The sequence below is a fragment of the Eschrichtius robustus genome, chromosome 7, assembly GCF_028021215.1.
Source record: "Eschrichtius robustus isolate mEscRob2 chromosome 7, mEscRob2.pri, whole genome shotgun sequence".
Taxonomy (NCBI): Eukaryota; Metazoa; Chordata; class Mammalia; order Artiodactyla; family Eschrichtiidae; genus Eschrichtius; species Eschrichtius robustus.
This window is the reverse complement of record NC_090830.1, coordinates 78,844,851-78,864,367: the sequence shown is the minus strand read 5'-3', so window position 1 is coordinate 78,864,367 and position 19,517 is coordinate 78,844,851. Positions and strand designations below refer to the sequence as shown.

Here is a 19,517-nt window from a genome sequence, read left to right as displayed (position 1 = left end):
AAAATAGAATTACCATATGACCCAGCAATCCCACTACTGGGCATATACCCAGAGAAAACCATAATTCAAAAAGACACATGCACCCGAATGTTCATTGCAGCACTATTTACAATAGCCCGGTCATGGAAGCAACCTAAATGCCCATCAACAGACGAATGGATAAAGAAGTTGTGGTACATATATACAATGGAATATTACTCAGCCATAAAAAGGAACGAAATTGAGTCATTTGTTGAGACGTGGATGGATCTAGAGACTGTCATACAGAGTGAAGTAAGTCAGAAAGAGAAAAACAAATATCGTATATTAATGCATGTATGTGGAACCTAGAAAAATGGTACAGATGAGCCAGTTTGCAGGGCAGAAGTTGAGACACAGATGTAGAGAATGGACATATGGACACCAAGGGGGGAAAACTGCGGTGGGGTGGGGATGGTGGTGTGCTGAATTGGGCGATTGGGATTGACATGTATACACTGATGTGTATAAAATTGATGCCTAATAAGAACCTGCAGTATAAAAAAACAAACAAAACAACTAATACTAAACTTTCATTGGGTTATTTGTATGGAAATATGTTAACATAAATGTTTCAGACATTACATGAAATTTCTAAAAATCTTATATTTGTATTTGTATGGAAATATGTTAATATAAATGTTTCAGACATTACATGAAATTTCTAAAAATCTTATATGTTCTGGTATAATGTTATAAGTAATAATCCTAGTTATTACTTTAAAATGTATATCTCAGAAATAACTAATTTTCTTGTCAACTGCATTATTATGAACTTTCATCAAATCTTTAACTGTGGTCATTTTTAAGTCTTTTGTCATTTACAGACAGTTCTGGGTGTACTCTGATGATTTTGCAAATATGTTCCTATAAAAGGGTTTCATCTTCAAGAAATTCATGGAAAAGACTCTGACAAGTACAGGTTTCTGGTAACTGACTGTACTGCTGAACTGAATGAATAAGCATTTTCAGAACTCTAATGAAAAACTGATGAACTCATAAAAGTGCTAACAAAAGATCAAGATGAAAAAAAAGAATTAATTACATGGGACTGAGTGAACTGATGAGGATGAGTATAATTTTTGTGACTTTCTGTCTGAATTAAAAAAAAAAAAAATCCCACAAGGACTCAGAGGCAAAGAATATACAAATCAATTTTCACTGCAAAGTAAAGGAGCTGTTACAGTGGAGGATTACTGGACTGAATGTCAATATTATGACATAGTATGAGTGTGTTTCATGTTTGGTAATTGCAATCATTGTTGCTTTTGTTGTGGTCATCCATGTACAATGCTTGGTGTCAGTCTATTTATCTCTTGTAAAAATAAAATACAGTGTGTGTGTGTAAAAAAAAAAAAAAAGAAAAACCAAAAAAAAAAAAAAACCTTAATGAGTGCTTAATATGTGCCAGACACCATGCTATATATGTTTCAAGTACTATCTCATTTGAATTTACAAAAACCTTATCAGAAGATATTTTATTATCACCATTTTACATTTAAAGAAATTGAAGCTCAAAGAGGTTAAATAATTTGCTGAAAGTCACATGTTACAGAACAGAAATCCAAACTCTGGTAGCCTGACTCCAGAAGTGGGGCTAATTACCACTGCACAGTGTTACCAAAGTAAACCCAAGACAGACTGACATAAGTCTGAGACTTTTATAAACACCCAAATTTCAGAACACCACACTACGACTTCAACCCATAAGATGTAGTAGTCCGGTAACAGCTTTCTTACTAGCCAGAGCATCATATGAAATACTTTCAGAAATTGCTTCCTTTATTTCCATATGTGCTTATTCAGAGATTAAATCTGAGCAGCCAATGAATCTGCTATTTTTGTCTTTAATTTAGCCAAGACTCCTAATTGCCACCAAGAATCATTTCTTAGACCTCTTCATTTTTAAAAATTTCAACCACAATTTCATTTCTGTCAAAATCACAAGACTGATTTTTGACAAAGAAAAACATCTTTTTTACCACTCTACAAGAATTTAGGGGCACACAATGAATAGCAAGTGGTTAAATTTACTATAAAACTAAGTAAATCTCCCACCCCAGCCATTCACTTTATGCAAATCAAATTTAGGCTTTAGTAAAATTACAAATTATTTCTTATCAAGAGCTTTCAAGACTCATAAGTTGAAACCACAAATGTCCACAAAAGGTTCCACTGTAAAAAAAACAAATTTTTTTTTACTTATATTAGTCCTTGGGCATATCCTCTAACTCCTAGTGCCTATCATGTTCTACTATATAAGAGTAAAAATAAATGTGGTCTCAAATTAAACATGCAGTTTTATCCAAAAAGAGTCCTAAGAAATAGAAATTTCTAATGGGTTGCTTGAGAAATGACGGAACTGGTTTTATAAAAAGTTTTCTTTTATTCAATGTTTTTGGGGTTTTTTTTCTCTCTAAGAGAGTATCCTAATAATAGGAACCAGCAATTTCATAGTCTCCGCTGATGAGGACTGACCTAGATTTGAAGGCCCTATCTTCCACCCTACTACATGGGCAGACGGCCATCTTCTCTCACAGTCTGTGGGACAAGACACAGACTGGTACTGGCTCTCATCTGCCTCAAGACTGACCTGAAATTGGATTTCAGGGTGCAGAGAGAAATAGTGAAATATTTAGAGTGAAACCCCTCCTTGTGGAAATAGGGTAGACTGCTTTTCTGCAATCACTAGATATTTAAAATTGAAAGACTTGGAAGTTTATACAGTGGTGATGGTGGTGGAGGTGGTAGTGATAGTAGTCTCAGAGTTACTGCGAAACCTGGGAGGGAGAGAAGTGCAAAGAGCCCACCAAAACTGTTGTATTGGGAAAAATGTAATCTTTGAAGTGTCTTTCTTTATGCAGCACAACAGTCAAGTAGAATTAAAATTATAGATATAAATATAGTATATATACCATAGCACTCCTTGGAGTGCTTTCAATGGAGATTACTTCACCCAGTGGTTACTTTATGTGATCATGTAATCTCAAGTTAAAGAGGAAGGATCATTAGCTTTTGGGGTGGGTCGTCGTGCAGATTTCCTAATGATTCATTACATATATGAGAGAATCAGGTATAGGAAACGTTAAGAACAAATTTTTTTTATTGCCTCAATAGTTATATAAGTTCATCAAGAAATGCAATGTGACGGGACTACCAATATCAGGGTTTGATATATGTTCACATACACAAACTATGTACATAGGTATGTGTGTATATATAATATTATTCCAAAAATTGTTATTTTGGTGTATCTAATCATCTATAACTTATAAGACATTTATCCTCATATGCCTGTTTATAAGTTTAAAATACACATAAGTTCTCCCATTCCCATTTCATTTGGGGGTGGGTTTAAATAGTTATTTTTAAATACTGGCATCTAAACCCACAGAATTTCATTCTAAGCTCTTATAATTTTTCACATTCTCCTCCTTAATTACTTTGAAGGAAATCTTGACCATCATCATGTCTTCCTCGGTGGGAAAAAAATAGACTGGGGTGGAGGAGCATTTAAGATGAATGTGGTTTATCTGAAAAACAGGACGTTTGTCTGCAGACTGAGGCAAAGAAGAATGACTCTGCAGCATAACTAGTCAAACAACCAGCCCAACCCATTCCCCAAAAGCCAGGGGTTAAACCCAAACACTGCTTCAAGATCTGGGATTCTAAATAGCCAAGGGTATGAGAAGATAAGTCCTTTTGCTTATATCTTAAGAAAGTGCTATTAATATTCCAAATATGGGCAGATATTCTGACATGGACATTTCCTCAAATCCCTACAGCTCTGTCACAGGGAATAGTCCTCTTCTGGAAACCACTCTGTCACCTAAAGATACAGTACACCACAAAACCTGCATTTTACAAGAATTAATGCTTTTTTTTTTTGAGGTATGACTGACATATAACATTAGATTAGCTTCAGATGTACAACGTAATGATTCAGTATTTGTATATATTGCAAAACGATCATCACAATAAGTCTAGTTAACATCCATAACCATAAATAGTTACAAAGATTTTTTTCTTGTGATAACAACTTTTAGGTTTTTAACAAAAACGTTTAACGGTTTTGTTTTCTTTACTGAGGGGTGGAATGGGGGTTGGTGGGAGCAGATTTCTCACTTTTTCAGATTTCAACAAAAACATAACAGCTTCAGACTGCCTGTACGTGAAGGGAAGAAGTAATTAAATCCAAATGTAATCTTCAGGCATTGTAAGAAGGCAGTTCTTACTGAATGCCAAATAGACTTTTCAGGTAGTGTTAGGTAGCAAACTTATCTTAAGACTCCACAGAAATTTTTAGACCTTAAATTATTTCTACAACCTAAAACTCACAGTTCCATGGAAAAATACTATATATATTTAAATTAAACTCTGCACTTTGAAATCAAAAACTGACACATTTTCCAATGTTAGGGGTACGCGTGGCGGGGTGCAGGGGAGTAGACTATTGAAATTAATCATCTTTCAAAAGGCAATAACAGAATTAAAAGGTTGGATAAATTCAGTCATGGTTTTCAAAATTATTTTACTATAATTGTGGCAGATTAAAAATGGCCACAGTTTCTTGGAGACAAGAGTCTATGTCCCCTCCCCTTAAATATGGGCTAAACTATGACTCCTTTGACCAGATTCCAGGCTAGCCTTAAAGGACTGCCAGCTCCTGCCTTGGTCTCTTTCTTGGAGCCCTGAGTTGCCATCTAAGAGGTCCAACTACCAGGCTGAGGAAACTACATGGAGAGGCCCTCAAACCACACAGAGAAAGAGAGGAACCCAGCTAAGCCAAGATTGCCAGCCAGCACTACCAAAACACCAGGCAAATGAGTAAAGACAACTTGTACCCTCCACACCGGACCTGTTATCAGCTAAATACCTCCCAGTGATCCTAGTCAACAGCACATGGAGCGGAAGAATCAACCAGCTACTGCTGACCCACAAAACCATGAACTCTAATAAAATGGCTGTTCTTTTAAGCCACTAAATTTTAGTACAGAAAACCAAACTCATTGTGAAAAATACATTTTGCATTGCAACTAATACTCCATAAATATACATAATGGAAACGTTTCACAAAGCAATACTTACCTTTACCATATTCAATGCATTGACCTTTTCTATTTTCCTTTTATAAAATACCACTTTTTCTACACCCAAATTGATTCATGATCTAGTTTGAAAAGCATTTTAATCTGTACTACTCACTTCACAGGTGCATACACAAATCTGGACAGAAACCTTAATAGGACCCAGGTGTTCTGATTCCTAATACAAAGCTCTTTTTCCTTGCCCCATGCTAACAGCCCACAGGTTCATAATAAGAAGCTTCTCACAAACTCACATACACACCTCAGAGCTGAGTGAAAAGTTGAAAAGCAGAGATGTCTGATGTTGGAAGTTATGTAGAAATCAGAAATAGCTAAGAGGAATGAGCCTTTTCCTTTTTTATCACTTCCCTTTACTTCCCCCCGTCTTTTCACAGATCTGTATTTTCCTACCCCTACTTCCTTTTTCCTATGGTTATCAAGCATTATAAAACTGAGGTTTTTAAATATTATTTGAACTTAATGAAACGTTATAGTCATATTCTTAAAAGTAGGCTAACTGAACATTTTATCATTTCTTTAAAAATGTTGCTTTTTTTTTTTTGTATGAGGTCCAAGACTAATTGTGGCTGTAGGTCATTTTTTTTTTTTTATAAATTTATTTATTTTATTTATATATTTTTGGCTGTATTGGGTCTCCGTTGCTGCGCACGGGCTTTTTCTAGTTGTGGCGAGAGGGGGCTACTCTTCGTTGCGGTGCACGGGCTTCTCATTGCGGTGGCTTCTCTCGTTGTGGAGCACGGGCTCTAGGCACACGAGCTTCAGTAGTTGTGGCATGCGGGCTCAGTAGTTGTGGCTCGTGGGCTCTAGAGCGCAGTCTCAGGAGTTGTGGCGCACGGGCTTAGTTGCTCCGCGGCATGTGGGATCTTCCCGGACCAGGGCTTGAACCCGTGTCCCCTGCATTGGCAGGCAGATTCTTAACCACTGCGCCACCAGGGAAGCCCTGTAGGTCATTTTTAATGAAACAGAATTCTCATCACTGCCATCTCAGATCTCGTAGAACATTTTCATAAAATTTGAATTAATAATATTAAAAGATTAACAGCTTTTTAGCAGATTACTAGTAATTGTTTCATATATAACATAGGAGTATTTTTTGAAGCAAAGGGCTTGCTTTTTTTTTTTTTGATCACACAAATCACTGTTGATTCCTGTTCTATTGTTTATACAATACCTGAATATTTGAGCTAATCACTAAAAATAAATCAGATTCAGGTTTGAATCCTATCTCTGCCACTTATTGTATAATCTTGAGCATATTAAACTCTGTGAACAGTAACAGTTATCCCATATAATTATAATAATTAATAATGCTAAGTCATAAGATTCAAATTATCAATATCAGGGAAAATTTCAAAATCTCTGAAGCAAATAAAAACTTACCAGAAATTGTTCTCTTAACTGGAACATTTTGACTCTTAAACATAAGCAAAATTAGTTTGCCCAAGGCTTTTAACGGAAAACACAACCTGCTCAAAACTGAAGTTTAGTGAGTTAATCCATTACAAAGCATACAATTAAGTATATCCCACAAGGGGATATTTATTCTTGGTGGGGGTGGGAGGGTACCTACATGTGTGAATAAGAGAACTTGAAAGACAAAAATCTAAAAAAGGTTACTAAACACTAAACACATTACCACAGAATTTCTTTAAATAGTGTGCTTATCTAGCACATACAGAGTTCACTTTGACAAGTTCTCAATTTGTGTCTTCATAGTGTAATACAAACAGCAAGAAATGTGAATCAGATGTCCTGAGTGTAGAATGAGAGCTTAGTACTTAGGGATGCTTAACTTCTCTGGGTCTATTTCCTCAGATGAAGGCAGTTACCTGGTGGCCTTGTGAGGAACCGTAAGAAAAGGTAAAAGTGCTTGACATATTCTTTAATATGTTATTTGTTTGTTTTTAACATTTATTTATTTATTTGGCTGTGCCAGGTCTTAGTTGCAGCATGTGGGATCTAGTTCCCTGACCAAGGATCGAACCCGGGCCCCTCGCATTGGGAGCACGGAGTCCTAACCACTGGACCACCAGGGAAGTCCTAAATATGGACCACCAGGGAAGTCCTAAATATGTTATTTTTATCTTTAAAAAAAAAAAATTGCCTGTTGCCTCGTTGCAGCCGAGAAAGCAACATGGGGCACCAGCAGCTCTACTGGAGCCATCCGAGAAAATTCGGCCAGGGTTCTCGTTCTTGCCGCGTCTACTCAAACCGGCACGGTCTGATCCGGAAATACGGCCTCAATATGTGCCACCAGTGTTTCCACCAGTACGCGAAGGACATCGGCTTCATTAAGTTGGACTAAGTGTGAACTTCTTGAATGGGTCATCACGCATATCTACCTTCCTCAGAAACAATAATAACTCTTTGTATATAAAATAAAAATTTTAAAACTTCAAAAAAAAAATTAAACTTCATTTCTTGTTCTAGAAAGTAGGACAATGAGAAGTTATAAGACTTCGGATCAAATTTCACCTCAGATACTTACTAGCTGTTACCTGATTGACATTTAACCTCACTGGGCTTCAATTCTCTAAACACAACCATGTAAATACAGACTTTGATTTTTAAGTACCTCCTCAGGCACCAACAATCTAAAGAGTCTAAAACATGTTCAAAGAGTTTTCAAAAATCACATGAAATTGTAAATTACCATCTCAAAGCCACATCTGGCTAATACTGAGATTTGCTGTTGTTTTCACACTTCAGCTCCATGATTTGTTGGAAACTTCAGCTATAGAAGATCCTACCCAACCTCAGGATTTGCACACCCAGCCATCTCCTCCCATTCCTGCTCCCACCAGCATTCCCTAGCAGTCTTTGGAAATACCAACGTAGCTTCTAAAAGGGAAAGGCTAAGAAAGCCTGCTTTAACCTGTTTTATGAGTATAAAGAAGCAATATCTTGACCAACAAGAAATCATTTAAAGAGCTCTGAATCTGACTTGATAGCTACAGGATACTAACAAGTTTTCTAAGGAATGTAGTTTATTCAAGCTTCACATAGAAGTGAGATCAAAGGTCTCGTGTGTGTGTGTTTTCCATTAGTGAAAAAATGTACTCCTTTTCCCTTATTTGTGCTGAATCTAGGGGAGGAATGCTACACAAATAGGGAAAGAGGGGTACTAACGAAGGGATTCCTGTCTAATGCAGGAGGCTGGGCAAAGATAACTTAACATTGCTCCCAATTCTAAGGACTTGTGAGTGTAAGTCTAGAAATTTATATATTTCTCTACAGAGCATCTTTACAATATTCAAACTGAGGGATGAATATACCCAAAGAAGTCAAACCTACCATGTAGAGAAGAACCTAACTCCCGCACCTTCAAAAAAAAAAAAAATCTTTTCAAGCTATTTTTTACTAAAATACTATTTTTTAATACTAAATATTTAGTACTACTTAACTTAATAATGTAACTATGTTTTATTATAATATTTCAAATCTAAACAATCCAGCTCTGTACATCTGGATAAGCAAGTGCTATGTAAAACAAGACAAAGTAGAATTGTCAGTATACTTGAATGGGATCAACATGCTATCCCATGCTAAAATGTTATATAATCAGTTCATCTTGAGTATGTGAGAACAGAGACATAACCAAGGGTGTAAATCTGCATCACTTCTACAGCTTAACAGCTCTAATCTTCACCAAAACTAAGAACTAAAAATGATAGCTAAGGTCTCAGCTCTGCGTAGGAAAAACAATTTCTGAAAAACTCTGTTTTAGGAGGAACCCAAGACTTCCTCAGTCATGCCTATAAAACAAGAAAATGTTCAAATCTCTAATGTGGTTAACTTCAAAGACAACACATTTGAACTGGTTTTTTTTTTTTTAAAGATAGTTTTCTTGTTTTTCAATTTGTTTACTCAAAAACTTAACATGGCTTTCCAGACTTCAGCTCAAGGGCTCAAAGAGTAAAACTATTTATTTTGCTACATCAAGCTTAAAGGAAATTGAGAACCCTAAGACATCTGAATTTGATTCTTTTGCTATATTTTGTTTTCCTGTGACCCCTCTTGGATGAGTCAACAAATTTCTTAAAAGGACCATTTTGCGGTATTACCTATTGGCCACATAGTACACTGTTACACAGTATGCTATGAAATTAAGAACGATGTTGCTGACCTTCAGTGCTTTTGGAGTTCTAATTACAATGCAAATAAGCTCACTAATTAAGGACCTGCTAACCCGTAGGGAAAAGACTGATCATTCTGATAGGTCACTGAGTTCTTTGCAAATTCACTTTCAGAAAATTTATTTTTCCACCAAATAAGCAATTCTACATTTTTTTTTTTAAGAAAGAAAACACTGACCACATGGCCTTAATAAAATGTTACTATTGGGCTTCCCTGGTGGCACAGTGGTTGAGAATCTGCCTGCCAATGCAGGGGACACGGGTTCGAGCCCTGGTCTGGGAAAATCCCACATGCCGCGGAGCAACTAGGCCCGTAAGCCACAATTGCTGAGCCTGCACGTCTGGAGCCTGTGCTCCGCAACAAGAGAGGCCGCGATATTGACAGGCCCGCGCACCGCGATGAAGAGTGGCCCCCACTCACCACAACTGGAGAAAGCCCTCGTGCAGAAACGAAGACCCAACACACCCAAAAATAAATAAGTAAATAAATACATTTATAAAAAAATAAAATAAAATGTTACTATTTATATAGGAGTAATATATATATTCTGAGGGAATTTTCCCCATGGACAAATGCAAGAAATGATTATTATAGTCAAGGCTCACTATAGTCACCAGAAAGAACAGAAATGTAATCTAGGAGTGCATCTCTTGGCCTCTGTCCTCCAGTATTGGATTTATTTCACACACAAGCTCACTCCATGTAACAAGAAAAAAGAAAGGTCCAAGAACCATGAAATGTTTTCAGGTAAGAGTTCTATCAACTCTTATGAATAGATAAGAATTTACAGCCAATACATGAATCCATTATGTGCCACTGAGTACTACAAACATAACCTTAAAACATCTTTAAAGAGTTTAAGAATTAATTCACTGAATAAAAATTTAGAGCCTATGTTGCAATGAAGTAATTAGTTATAAGGCATTAAGAGTTATTCAACTAGTTTCCCTACTTCAAGTAGCACTAGATGAGATAAAACATGCATACACTGTGCACTGCAATAATGCAAAGTATAAAGTACAAACAACCAGTGAAGGAGCTGTTTCCAGGCTCAGTGATTAGGAAAGTTTTATAGGGAAGACAGACTTTGGCTGGACCTTGAGGAATGAGGTTTTCATAAATATATTCTATATATGCTATAATGAACTTTTCTCTTGCTGAGAGAATGATACCACCTCACCTCCTACACCCTACAAGGTGCTGGCGGAGCTGTTGATTAGAGCGTCCTCCTCAACATCCATGCACTCCCCCACATATATAAACACCATTGGTGTGCACGCAAGCACGCACACTTGCACACAGGAAAATGGCTGAGAGTATATCCAAGGCTGGCCAAAATCCCCACCTCTGATACACTAACTGGTTCAATGGTGGGTATGTAACCCAGGCAGGACTAATCAGAGTATTCTCAAAACTGATACACAGATGTGGAAAGTCTCTGCCTTTGGGCTCATGAGATTTTTGGCTTAGGGATGAAAAATGCCATCTTTCTTGTTACATTAAGATGGGCTGTGTGAGAAATGAACTCAATACCAGAGAACAATAGAGGCAAGAGATGCACTCCTAAAATGAGTCATATTTGGCTAGACTTCCTGCTCTTTTAGTCAACTGAGTCTCTTAGAGACTTAATGGTTCTACTAGGGATACACCAAAGTCCAGCCTCAGCCTCTAGAAGGCAAAAAGCCAAGTAACCACTTCAATGTCATTTCTCATAACCCCTAATTTTGTGAGTGATCAGTAATCACATATGCTACCTTCATACCTATAATCCTGTATTTGCAGCTAACATAGCAAAATAGCGGGGCTTATTAGTAACTAAATGTGGTGTGCTGACAAAATTGTGAGATCCTGTTAATACAGTAACCAAACTGTGTCTTGAGAAGGTAAGAGTTTCTTACATAATTGCTGTACATATTTTCTTATTCTATTCTACAGAAGATGCTGAAATCAGCATGTACGCAATGAAAGCGAAAATGCAAATGGAAACTCAAGATGTTCTTATGTTGAAAGCTAATTATTGTTTCCTAGATGAATACATTTTTAAAGAAATCATATGAGGGCACAAGTACAAACAAGTACAAACAAAAACATAAGAAATAAAACATATAAGTGAGGGCAACAACTTTAAATCTACTTTGGAAAATATTCAAAAAGTATCATCTTCAAGCAGTATGTGAAACTTTAGTTCATGAGACCACTTCAGTGAAATGAGCTTTACAAATCTTGAAGTCCAAAAATTGAAGAGAAGTCTTTACCTTAGTCAGTTACTATTTGAAAGGAAGAAAAGCCTAGTAACTCAATTACATAACCAGCACCAGTATTATGGTAGAACTAGCCAAACAAGACCTTTGAAATAAGCATCTATTTAGTATCATCAACATGTAGAATGGGGACTGCAGGAAAATTTTAGCACGTGATTCTGATGAGAAATTGTCGTTCCTGCACAATAGAAAGCTTTTAAAAACTGAATATTTAAATTTTTAGAAAGGCCCTCAATCCTATTATTGAATCCTGGGGCAAGATATGTTCTGAGGCCAGAATTTTATGGGATTTAGAAATTTGTCAATTTTAGGAAGGTAATGCACTGTATGTACTATATATTTTATAAACTGCCCAGGAAGGTTTCACTCAGAATGCCATTAACAAACACATATTTCTACAGCAAAACATACACATTTGTGTCAGACAAATAAATACTACAGGGGGCCTCAAACCCATTCAAGTTTTGCTGCCAAATTAATTCATCTCAAACTTTTTTTTTAATTTCCAGTTTTCAGAGCTTTTGGGATTTCAGAAATACAGATGAAAAGATTACAACCTACAATAAAATCATAATACTTGTTTTACAAAGTTTCAGATTTACTTAGTATCCCAGAGGTCCATTCTGTAATGATGATATTTAGCCACTCAGCACTTGGCCAAAATATGTATTTAATGCACATCAAGTTCCTCCAGCTTAAAATCAAGAGTCCTAATATATATGTTCAGTGTAGAAAAGTTGGAAAATACAAAAAAAAAAAAAAGAATAAAGAAAATAAAATAACCCACAATCCGAATGTAAATTGGTGCAGCCACTATGGAGAACAGTATGGAGGTTACTCCAAAAACTAAAAATAGAGTTACCATATGATCCAGCAATTCCACTCCTGGGCATATATCCAGAGAAAACTATAATTTGAAAAGATACATGCACACCCATGTTCATAGCAGCACTATTTACAACAGCCAAGCCATGGAAACAACCTAAACGTCCATTGAGAGATCAATAGATAAAGATGTGAGATATACACACATACACACACACACACACACACAAAATGGAATATTACTCAGCCATAAAAAAAAGAATGAAATAATGCCATTTTCAGGTACATGAATGGACCCAGAGATTATCACACTAAGTGAAGTAAGTCAGAAAGAGAAAGACAAATACTGTATGATATCACTTATATGCACCTAGAATACCCTCTCAACCTGAGGACTTTGATCTTTCTTAAATTCTGGAAAATTCTCAGTCGTCATCTCTTCTAACAAGGCCTCTCCACCATTCACACTCTTTCCCCTTTTTGGAACTCCCAGTTAGATGTTAGTTGGTGCCTCTCAATATATGTATGTGTTTATATACATATATATATATATATATATATATATAAAATATTCTCTTGAGTTTTCTTGATTTCTCTGTGCTACATCAGGGTGAATTACTCAGTACTATCTTCCAACTCACTAATTTTTGCTTTAAATACGTCTGGACCAGAGTTTAACCAACTTTTAAAAATTTTTTTAATTTTTCACCATTTTTTCTTTTATATAGCCATTTACTTCACATTTACCTATTGTTTATTTTTAACATGCTTTTTTTATAACTATTACTTCTTTTATCTTTTTAAAGATATTTAAAATACTTAAAAGTTATTTTGAAATTGCTCCATTAGATTTTAAGTGAGTTTATCTCCTAGTGCTTTTGTTATTTTCCAAGTAATAGTCTTCCTCATCTGTTTGCAGGCTCAGACTTTCCCTTCCTCTTTCCAATGGTTTTGAGGTAAGCCACCCCTCTTCCACAGCCCATGACCTCCAAGCTCGGTGCTCTTGTACCAGGTGATAGTGGAGAAATTACAGTTCCCATCTCTGAGCCATGTGGCAGCTCAGCCACTTCTGTGTCGCCACTTCAGAGCCACAGCTTTTTAAAGCAACAGCCAGGAGCAGAGGCTTTCAGCCTTCTTTTCATCCAGCCCCAGCCCAGCTCCAAGTTTCATCCAGGGTATCTGACTCCAGTTCCCCTGCACAAAGTTATTTCCACTTGCTCCTGAACCCAGGATCTAAATGCATGTTTGCTTTCCATTTCAGTCCGTGGAGATGGTTATCTTGTTCTTGAGTATACCTATATCTTTTCTTTTTCTTTTTAAATTTGTAATTGCAGTGTTTGGAGCAGGGTAGGGAGCTAAAAGCAGGATAAAGAGTACCATAATAACAACAGCTAACTTTTACTGAAAACATACTATGTGCCAATTTTATATTTATTTTTTCATGAAATCCTCTCAACAATCTTTTGAGGTAGGTATTTTTATTATACCCATTTCAAAGATGAGAAAACAGAGGCATGGGGCCAGTAAACAATCTTTCCAAGATTACCAGCTAATAAGGACCAAGAGTCAAACCAAAGGTCTTAACCACTGCTCTACTGGCTTCCATCCTGACCAGAACACTCTTCAGAATTTTGATTCTCTCTCATTTTTTTTCCCACTTAACTCTGAACATTTTGCATACAGGCAGGATTTTAATCGATGGAAGGGAAGTAGAGCCATATTCCAGGTAGAAAGTAGCATATTGGCCTCATGTTTATTTAGTGTTATTCAGTCTAGGCCTATACCTAAAACCAGAAACATAGTTTCAATGCCTGTCTTTTTACCAAAAGCCCTTCTCACTTTCCCTGGGCTCCAGGCATTTCATGTTTACCTTTAGATACCCAGGACAATCCATGCAGGCTTTCCTCTGACTCTGCCTTTTCACCACCCTCACTCTGCCCTAGTATATAACGTCTAGGAAAGGACCTTATTAAGGGATTCATAGAAAGTACCTCAGGAGAATTCCGTTTTTCATTTTCCTTCATAACCAAAGTTTTAATCTTAAAGGATTAAATTTGTAAATATAAGTGAACAACATGCAATATCACCCGAAAAGAGCCAAACTCAATTTTAGGCTTCATTGTTAAAAACATAAGGTCTAAAAAAGTAAAGATTATCAGTCCCACTCTATGCTGCACTGATAATTTATCCAACAAACATTAACTGAATAGCTCCTAAGGACCAGGCACTGAGCAATACACTACGGACGCACAATCGATCAATCCTTTCTCTTTTCTAGTATGCATACATTTTCCTCATTTAATCCTCACAACAGGCCACTCCGGGAACAGTATGCTCAGTTTATAAAAATCATCTTCTGGAGAATTTCCTGAAATAGAAAAAAAATGTGTTTTAAAAGAAGAGGTCAGACGTTGAGAATGGACTTGAGGACATGGGGGAAGGGGAGGCTGGGACGTAGTAAGAGAGGAGCACGGACATACATACACTACCAAATGTAAAATAGATGGCTGGTGGGAAGCAGCCACATAGCACAGGGAGATCAGCTCGGTGCTCTGTGACCACCTAGAGGGGCGAGATAGGGAGGGTGGGAGGGAGGCTCAAGAGGGAGAGGATATGGGGATATGTGTGTACATACAGCTGATTCACTTTGTTGTATGGCAGAAACTAACACAACATCGTGAAGCAATTTTACTCCAATAAATATGTATTTAAAAAATAAATAAATAAACACCAAAAAAAAGAGAAGAGTTACTAAAACTGTTGCTTGGTCATCTAAAATACGTACAGACTTTTATTCCTAGGTTTAATACACAATTTTAAAACACAGAGTCCTAGTGAGAGGTAAAAGACAGAAGGAAAGACTACAAGGAGTCCATGGAAGTGAAATGGTTAGGAAGCAGTAATTTGAGAAAAGCTCAACATTTGCTGACTGGAGAAGTGCAGTTTGTCTCCTTTTTAATAGAGATTAAAATTATATATAATTTATATATATATAAATTATATAAAATTAAAAGTCATGATCCAGAACAATGTGTAATTGCTAAAACATCAGAGAGAGTTACAGTGTGGGCTCTTCAGATTCAACCCTTCCTAACATCGACTTCAGAGCTTATGAATATTTGCTATGATGAATAAGTAGAGCTACTCCTGAAGAAGATTAGGCAGAACTTGAACCTGTAGGTGGAGAGACTGGTTAAGAAGCCAACATCAAGTCTAAGCAAAATAAAGTCTAAACTTGAGTTGTGGTAGCAGGGATGGAAAAGAAAAGGAATTTATCCGACATAACTGAAGAAGAAAAGACCAACTTTGATAACCATACGCAGAGGGAAAAAGAATCAAGTATCTAGGTTCCAAACTTTGGAGTAAGAGAAGTTAGTGGTGCCGTTAACAGATGTAGGGACCATGGAAGAAGGTGCAGATTTAGGACAGCAGATGGATTTAGTCTGATATATATGACTTTGAAGTGTCAGCAAGACACTCAGAAGGAGATATTCAGCAGACAGTTAAAATTAGGGTCTGAGAGCTGAAGGATACAGAGATAGAAAGATCACACAAGTTAAAGTGTTCAGTACAAAGCCTGGACCCTCCTACACCTTCTGCTTCAGTCAGACCAAACAAATGTAGTTCCCCAACAGAGGCAGCTCTCTGCCATTTCTACCTGCAAACAAACTTTTTTATAAAGCCAGACACCCTACTTCACACCTGGTTAGCTCTCTGTCATCTTTCAGTATGCTCAGGTGTCATTTTCCCAAACCCTACTCATTTTCCACCAAGAGGATGGTACCTGGGTCTTAGCTCTCTCACTCTATGTACCTAATTTTTAGCACCATGCCTAAAATAGCAGGCATTTGAAAGGCTGACTAAAAGAATAGACTTGGCATGTGCTCAACAAGCCTTGGAAGGAACTCCATCCTCTTAGAGGTGACCGCTGAAGAAATTAACTTGGGTGATATTTCCAAAGGAGAGAAAAGAAAGTTAAGTGGTCCTAAATACAGGTAATCATCATGGAACATTTTCATCTAGGGAGCAGTCCCCAAAAATGCTTCTCGACTTCTTTCAGGCCTAAATACCTCATCTGTAACACAAGAATCATTATTCCTACTTCACATGTTGCTGGGAAGATTAAATGAGATAGCATAAATAAAGCACCTAGTATAATGTATGGCACTCAATTAATGTTCCTCAACCCAATGTGAAAACACGATAGAGCTAGCTTATTTCTTTGCAACTTCAGTAACTGCTATACCCTAAAAAGCCTAGAAAAAGAATGGATATTTGAGAAAGGGAAGCTAGACTTGTCAGATGCTCTCCATGAAGCAGAGTTTTTTCCAGCCTCACACTATTGTCACTTCTGTCTGGATAATTCTTTGGTTTAGGGGGCTTCCCGTGCATTGTAGGATGTTTAGCAGCATCCTTGAATTCCATCCACTTGGTGCCATTAGCCCTCCCCACCAAATATGTCTCCAGACATTGCCAAATGTCCCTTGGGGGGCAATACTTCCTCTGCTTGAGAACTATTACCCTAGAACTAACTGAAATTCTCACAAAGCCCTAAATCCTCTTCTTGACATCTACAAATATATATCAAATTTATTTGTTCCCTAGGAACTGATTCTACACATTAAATCATGCTTAGACTTTATAAGCCGTTCTCTTCTTTTTTATTAGTTGCTTTGTTTGTTTGTTTTTTTATACTGCAGGTTCTTATTAGTCATCAATTTTATACACATCAGTGTATACATGTCAATCCCAATCTATAAGCCGTTCTCTTAAAAGTTAACCAAAACTGTTAGCTAGCCCCTTAACTGTCAAGCAAGTCATCATAGATAATGCATGCAGTCTAACCACTCAGTGCATTACCACACTGAGACCCTTAAAGCCAAACTAATATAATGAAAGTAGGAATAGCCAATCCCAAAAGGTCTTCACACAAAATGAAGAGATTTATCCCAGTACTCAAGTGTCTAATCCTGACTTCATGGCTACAGGTGGTACTAACTACATATTTTAATAAATGAGTTTTAGTTGCCTAAGGACTTTTACAAGTTTTACGTAGACACTAATGACATGTAAAATAACCTTATACCTGTTTAAGAATTCTTATGTATCATATAGCCATATATTGCAACAACATAAAAAGTTATGTACACTAACTGCAAAACAAAACAAAGAACAGATGGGAAAGTAGAGAAACAAAAGCAGAGTGAACAGTTCACTAGGGCTTTTGGACAAACTGTGAGGTTAATAAAGTTGACCTTGATCAAGTTACTTAACCTCTCTATACCTGTTTCCTCCTTGCTAAAATGTATATAATTATAGTGTCTACCTTGTAGGGTTGTTATGGGATTGAATGAGTTAAAATATGTAAAATGCTGAAACAATACATATTAAACATTATTATTTATCGTTTTTTTTTTTTTTTATCGTTATTTTTAAGGCTGCATAGGCGAAGAGAAGCGTATCTTGGGTGGTTGTATAAAAGTAGGCATAGTAAAGTCAAACAATGAACTTGCACCCAGATGCTCTATGTTCAAACTTCAGTTCCTTAACTAATTGTTTCATTTGGGCTTCCATTTTCTCATCTGTAAAATAGGAAAGCACTTTGAAAACAGATTACCATACGAGAAAATCTAAGGGCTGTATGTTCAGCAGGATAGCAGGGGAAAGTTGCAGCTGTCTTCCAATTTGGTAGAGGAAACTTTGTGAAGAAGGTACTTTTTAAGGAAATACTCTAATAATGGGCCAACCAGAGAAAGTACATGCCTTGAACCCAGGTAGGTGTGATTCAAAAGCCTTTGCTTTAGTCTATAGTTTGAAAGCTTAAAACGAAAAAGGAACATCCTGAGTCGTTTAAAAAAAAAAAAAAGTTTATTTTCTTCATATAAGGTAGGCACACTAACCCTTTGACCCTTTGAAAGTAATAGGAATACATTAAAGGCACTGGCAGGGATTTGGTCACCATCCATTCAAAACAGCGTTAACACACCACCAAATCCCTAAGTGATCTTTTCTTTTCAATTATGAAAGATTCGTTTTTTCAGAGGTGAAGAAGGGTAATGCTGTTAGAAATGAGATTTGCCCTGTATAATCAGGAGTGTCCCAACAGTTTTCAATCAGTTTGATGTCTATTTTTAGATACAAAAATCTTTGCATTCCAAGGAACATTTCAAAATCATCAAGGAATGGGCATACTGCACCTTATACTTATTAGGAAGGAATATTTTAACCAATAACTTTTTGTAAGTAAAAGTTGCAACATCAAATCATATGTGAAACAAATGTTAGGTGCAGAACTATCTCCACTGCTGCCAAAAGTGCAAAGAAAAAAAGAAAAATCAAGCTTTCCTAACCGTTCAGGCAAATGCCACCTCCGCAAAGCCTCGGAGGGGGAGTCTTGGTCCCCTGTAGAGGGTCTCCAAAGATAACACCGTTCGGTTCGATGTACGTACGAAAAGGAAGGTCAAGGCGCCCTTCCGCGACCTTTACGAAAAATCCCAAGAATTCTGTCTTTGCCCCAGGGTAGAGCAGTCGCTGGGCATTCTCCTCGACATCCCCCAAGGAAGAGGAGGTGGCCGCGAGTGACTCGGCTCAGGTCGGGTCCGGTCCTCCCGGGTCGCACCAGCTCAGCGCGGGCGGGCTCCCACGTGGCGCCCGCAGCCTGCCCAAAGCCGGCTCTGCACCCCCGGCCGGCGTTCTGATTGGCCAAGGGCGGCGGAGCTTCTCCGGAGCCGGCGGCGACTCGGCCAAACTGGGAGGGCGCCGGGCAAAAGGTCGCAGCCAGGCGGGCAGCTACCCGAGCAACCGGTCCCGTGTGTTCGCCCCATGCCAGCGGTGAGGATACCACCCGGCGCCTCGGTCGCGCAACCCCACGTGGTCCCTGGTTAGCAGCAGGCACAGTCACCCTCCACCCTATGTCAGGTAGCGCTCACCTCAGCGCTCGAGGCGCCTCCACCTTCAGCTTTTTGGGCTTCGGCTCCTCCTCAGGCGCTGCCATTTTCGCACTCCCACCTCACTTAAGCTCCAGCGCTCGCCCCACCCCTTCGGCTCTCGAAGGCCCCGCCCCCTCTCGCATCACCTCCTCCTTGTCTCGAAACCCCGCCCCTCTAGGCTCCTCCCAGTTCGGGCCTCTCCCAGCCACAGCCATTTGGCTCTACCTCTCGGCCTCACC

At 37.8% G+C, this 19,517-nt stretch overlaps 2 protein-coding genes across 4 annotated transcripts in view; one reads left to right on the top strand and one right to left on the bottom strand.

Moving 5' to 3' along the window:
* Positions 1-19,394, bottom strand: part of ADK (adenosine kinase) — a 511,904-nt gene extending 492,510 nt beyond the window's left edge. For all 3 annotated transcript variants that reach the window (XM_068547943.1, XM_068547942.1, XM_068547940.1), the window contains exon 1: positions 19,279-19,394. In XM_068547943.1, the coding sequence (XP_068404044.1) occupies positions 19,279-19,343 (65 nt within the window). In that variant the 5' untranslated portion in view covers positions 19,344-19,394. The remainder of the gene's footprint in view (positions 1-19,278) is intronic.
* Positions 7,233-7,503, top strand: LOC137767638 (small ribosomal subunit protein uS14-like). The gene has a single exon (XM_068548883.1). It carries the CDS (start codon positions 7,261-7,263, stop codon positions 7,429-7,431), a length of 171 nt encoding a protein of 56 aa, XP_068404984.1. The 5' UTR covers positions 7,233-7,260; the 3' UTR covers positions 7,432-7,503.
* Positions 19,395-19,517: the final 123 nt, after the last annotated feature.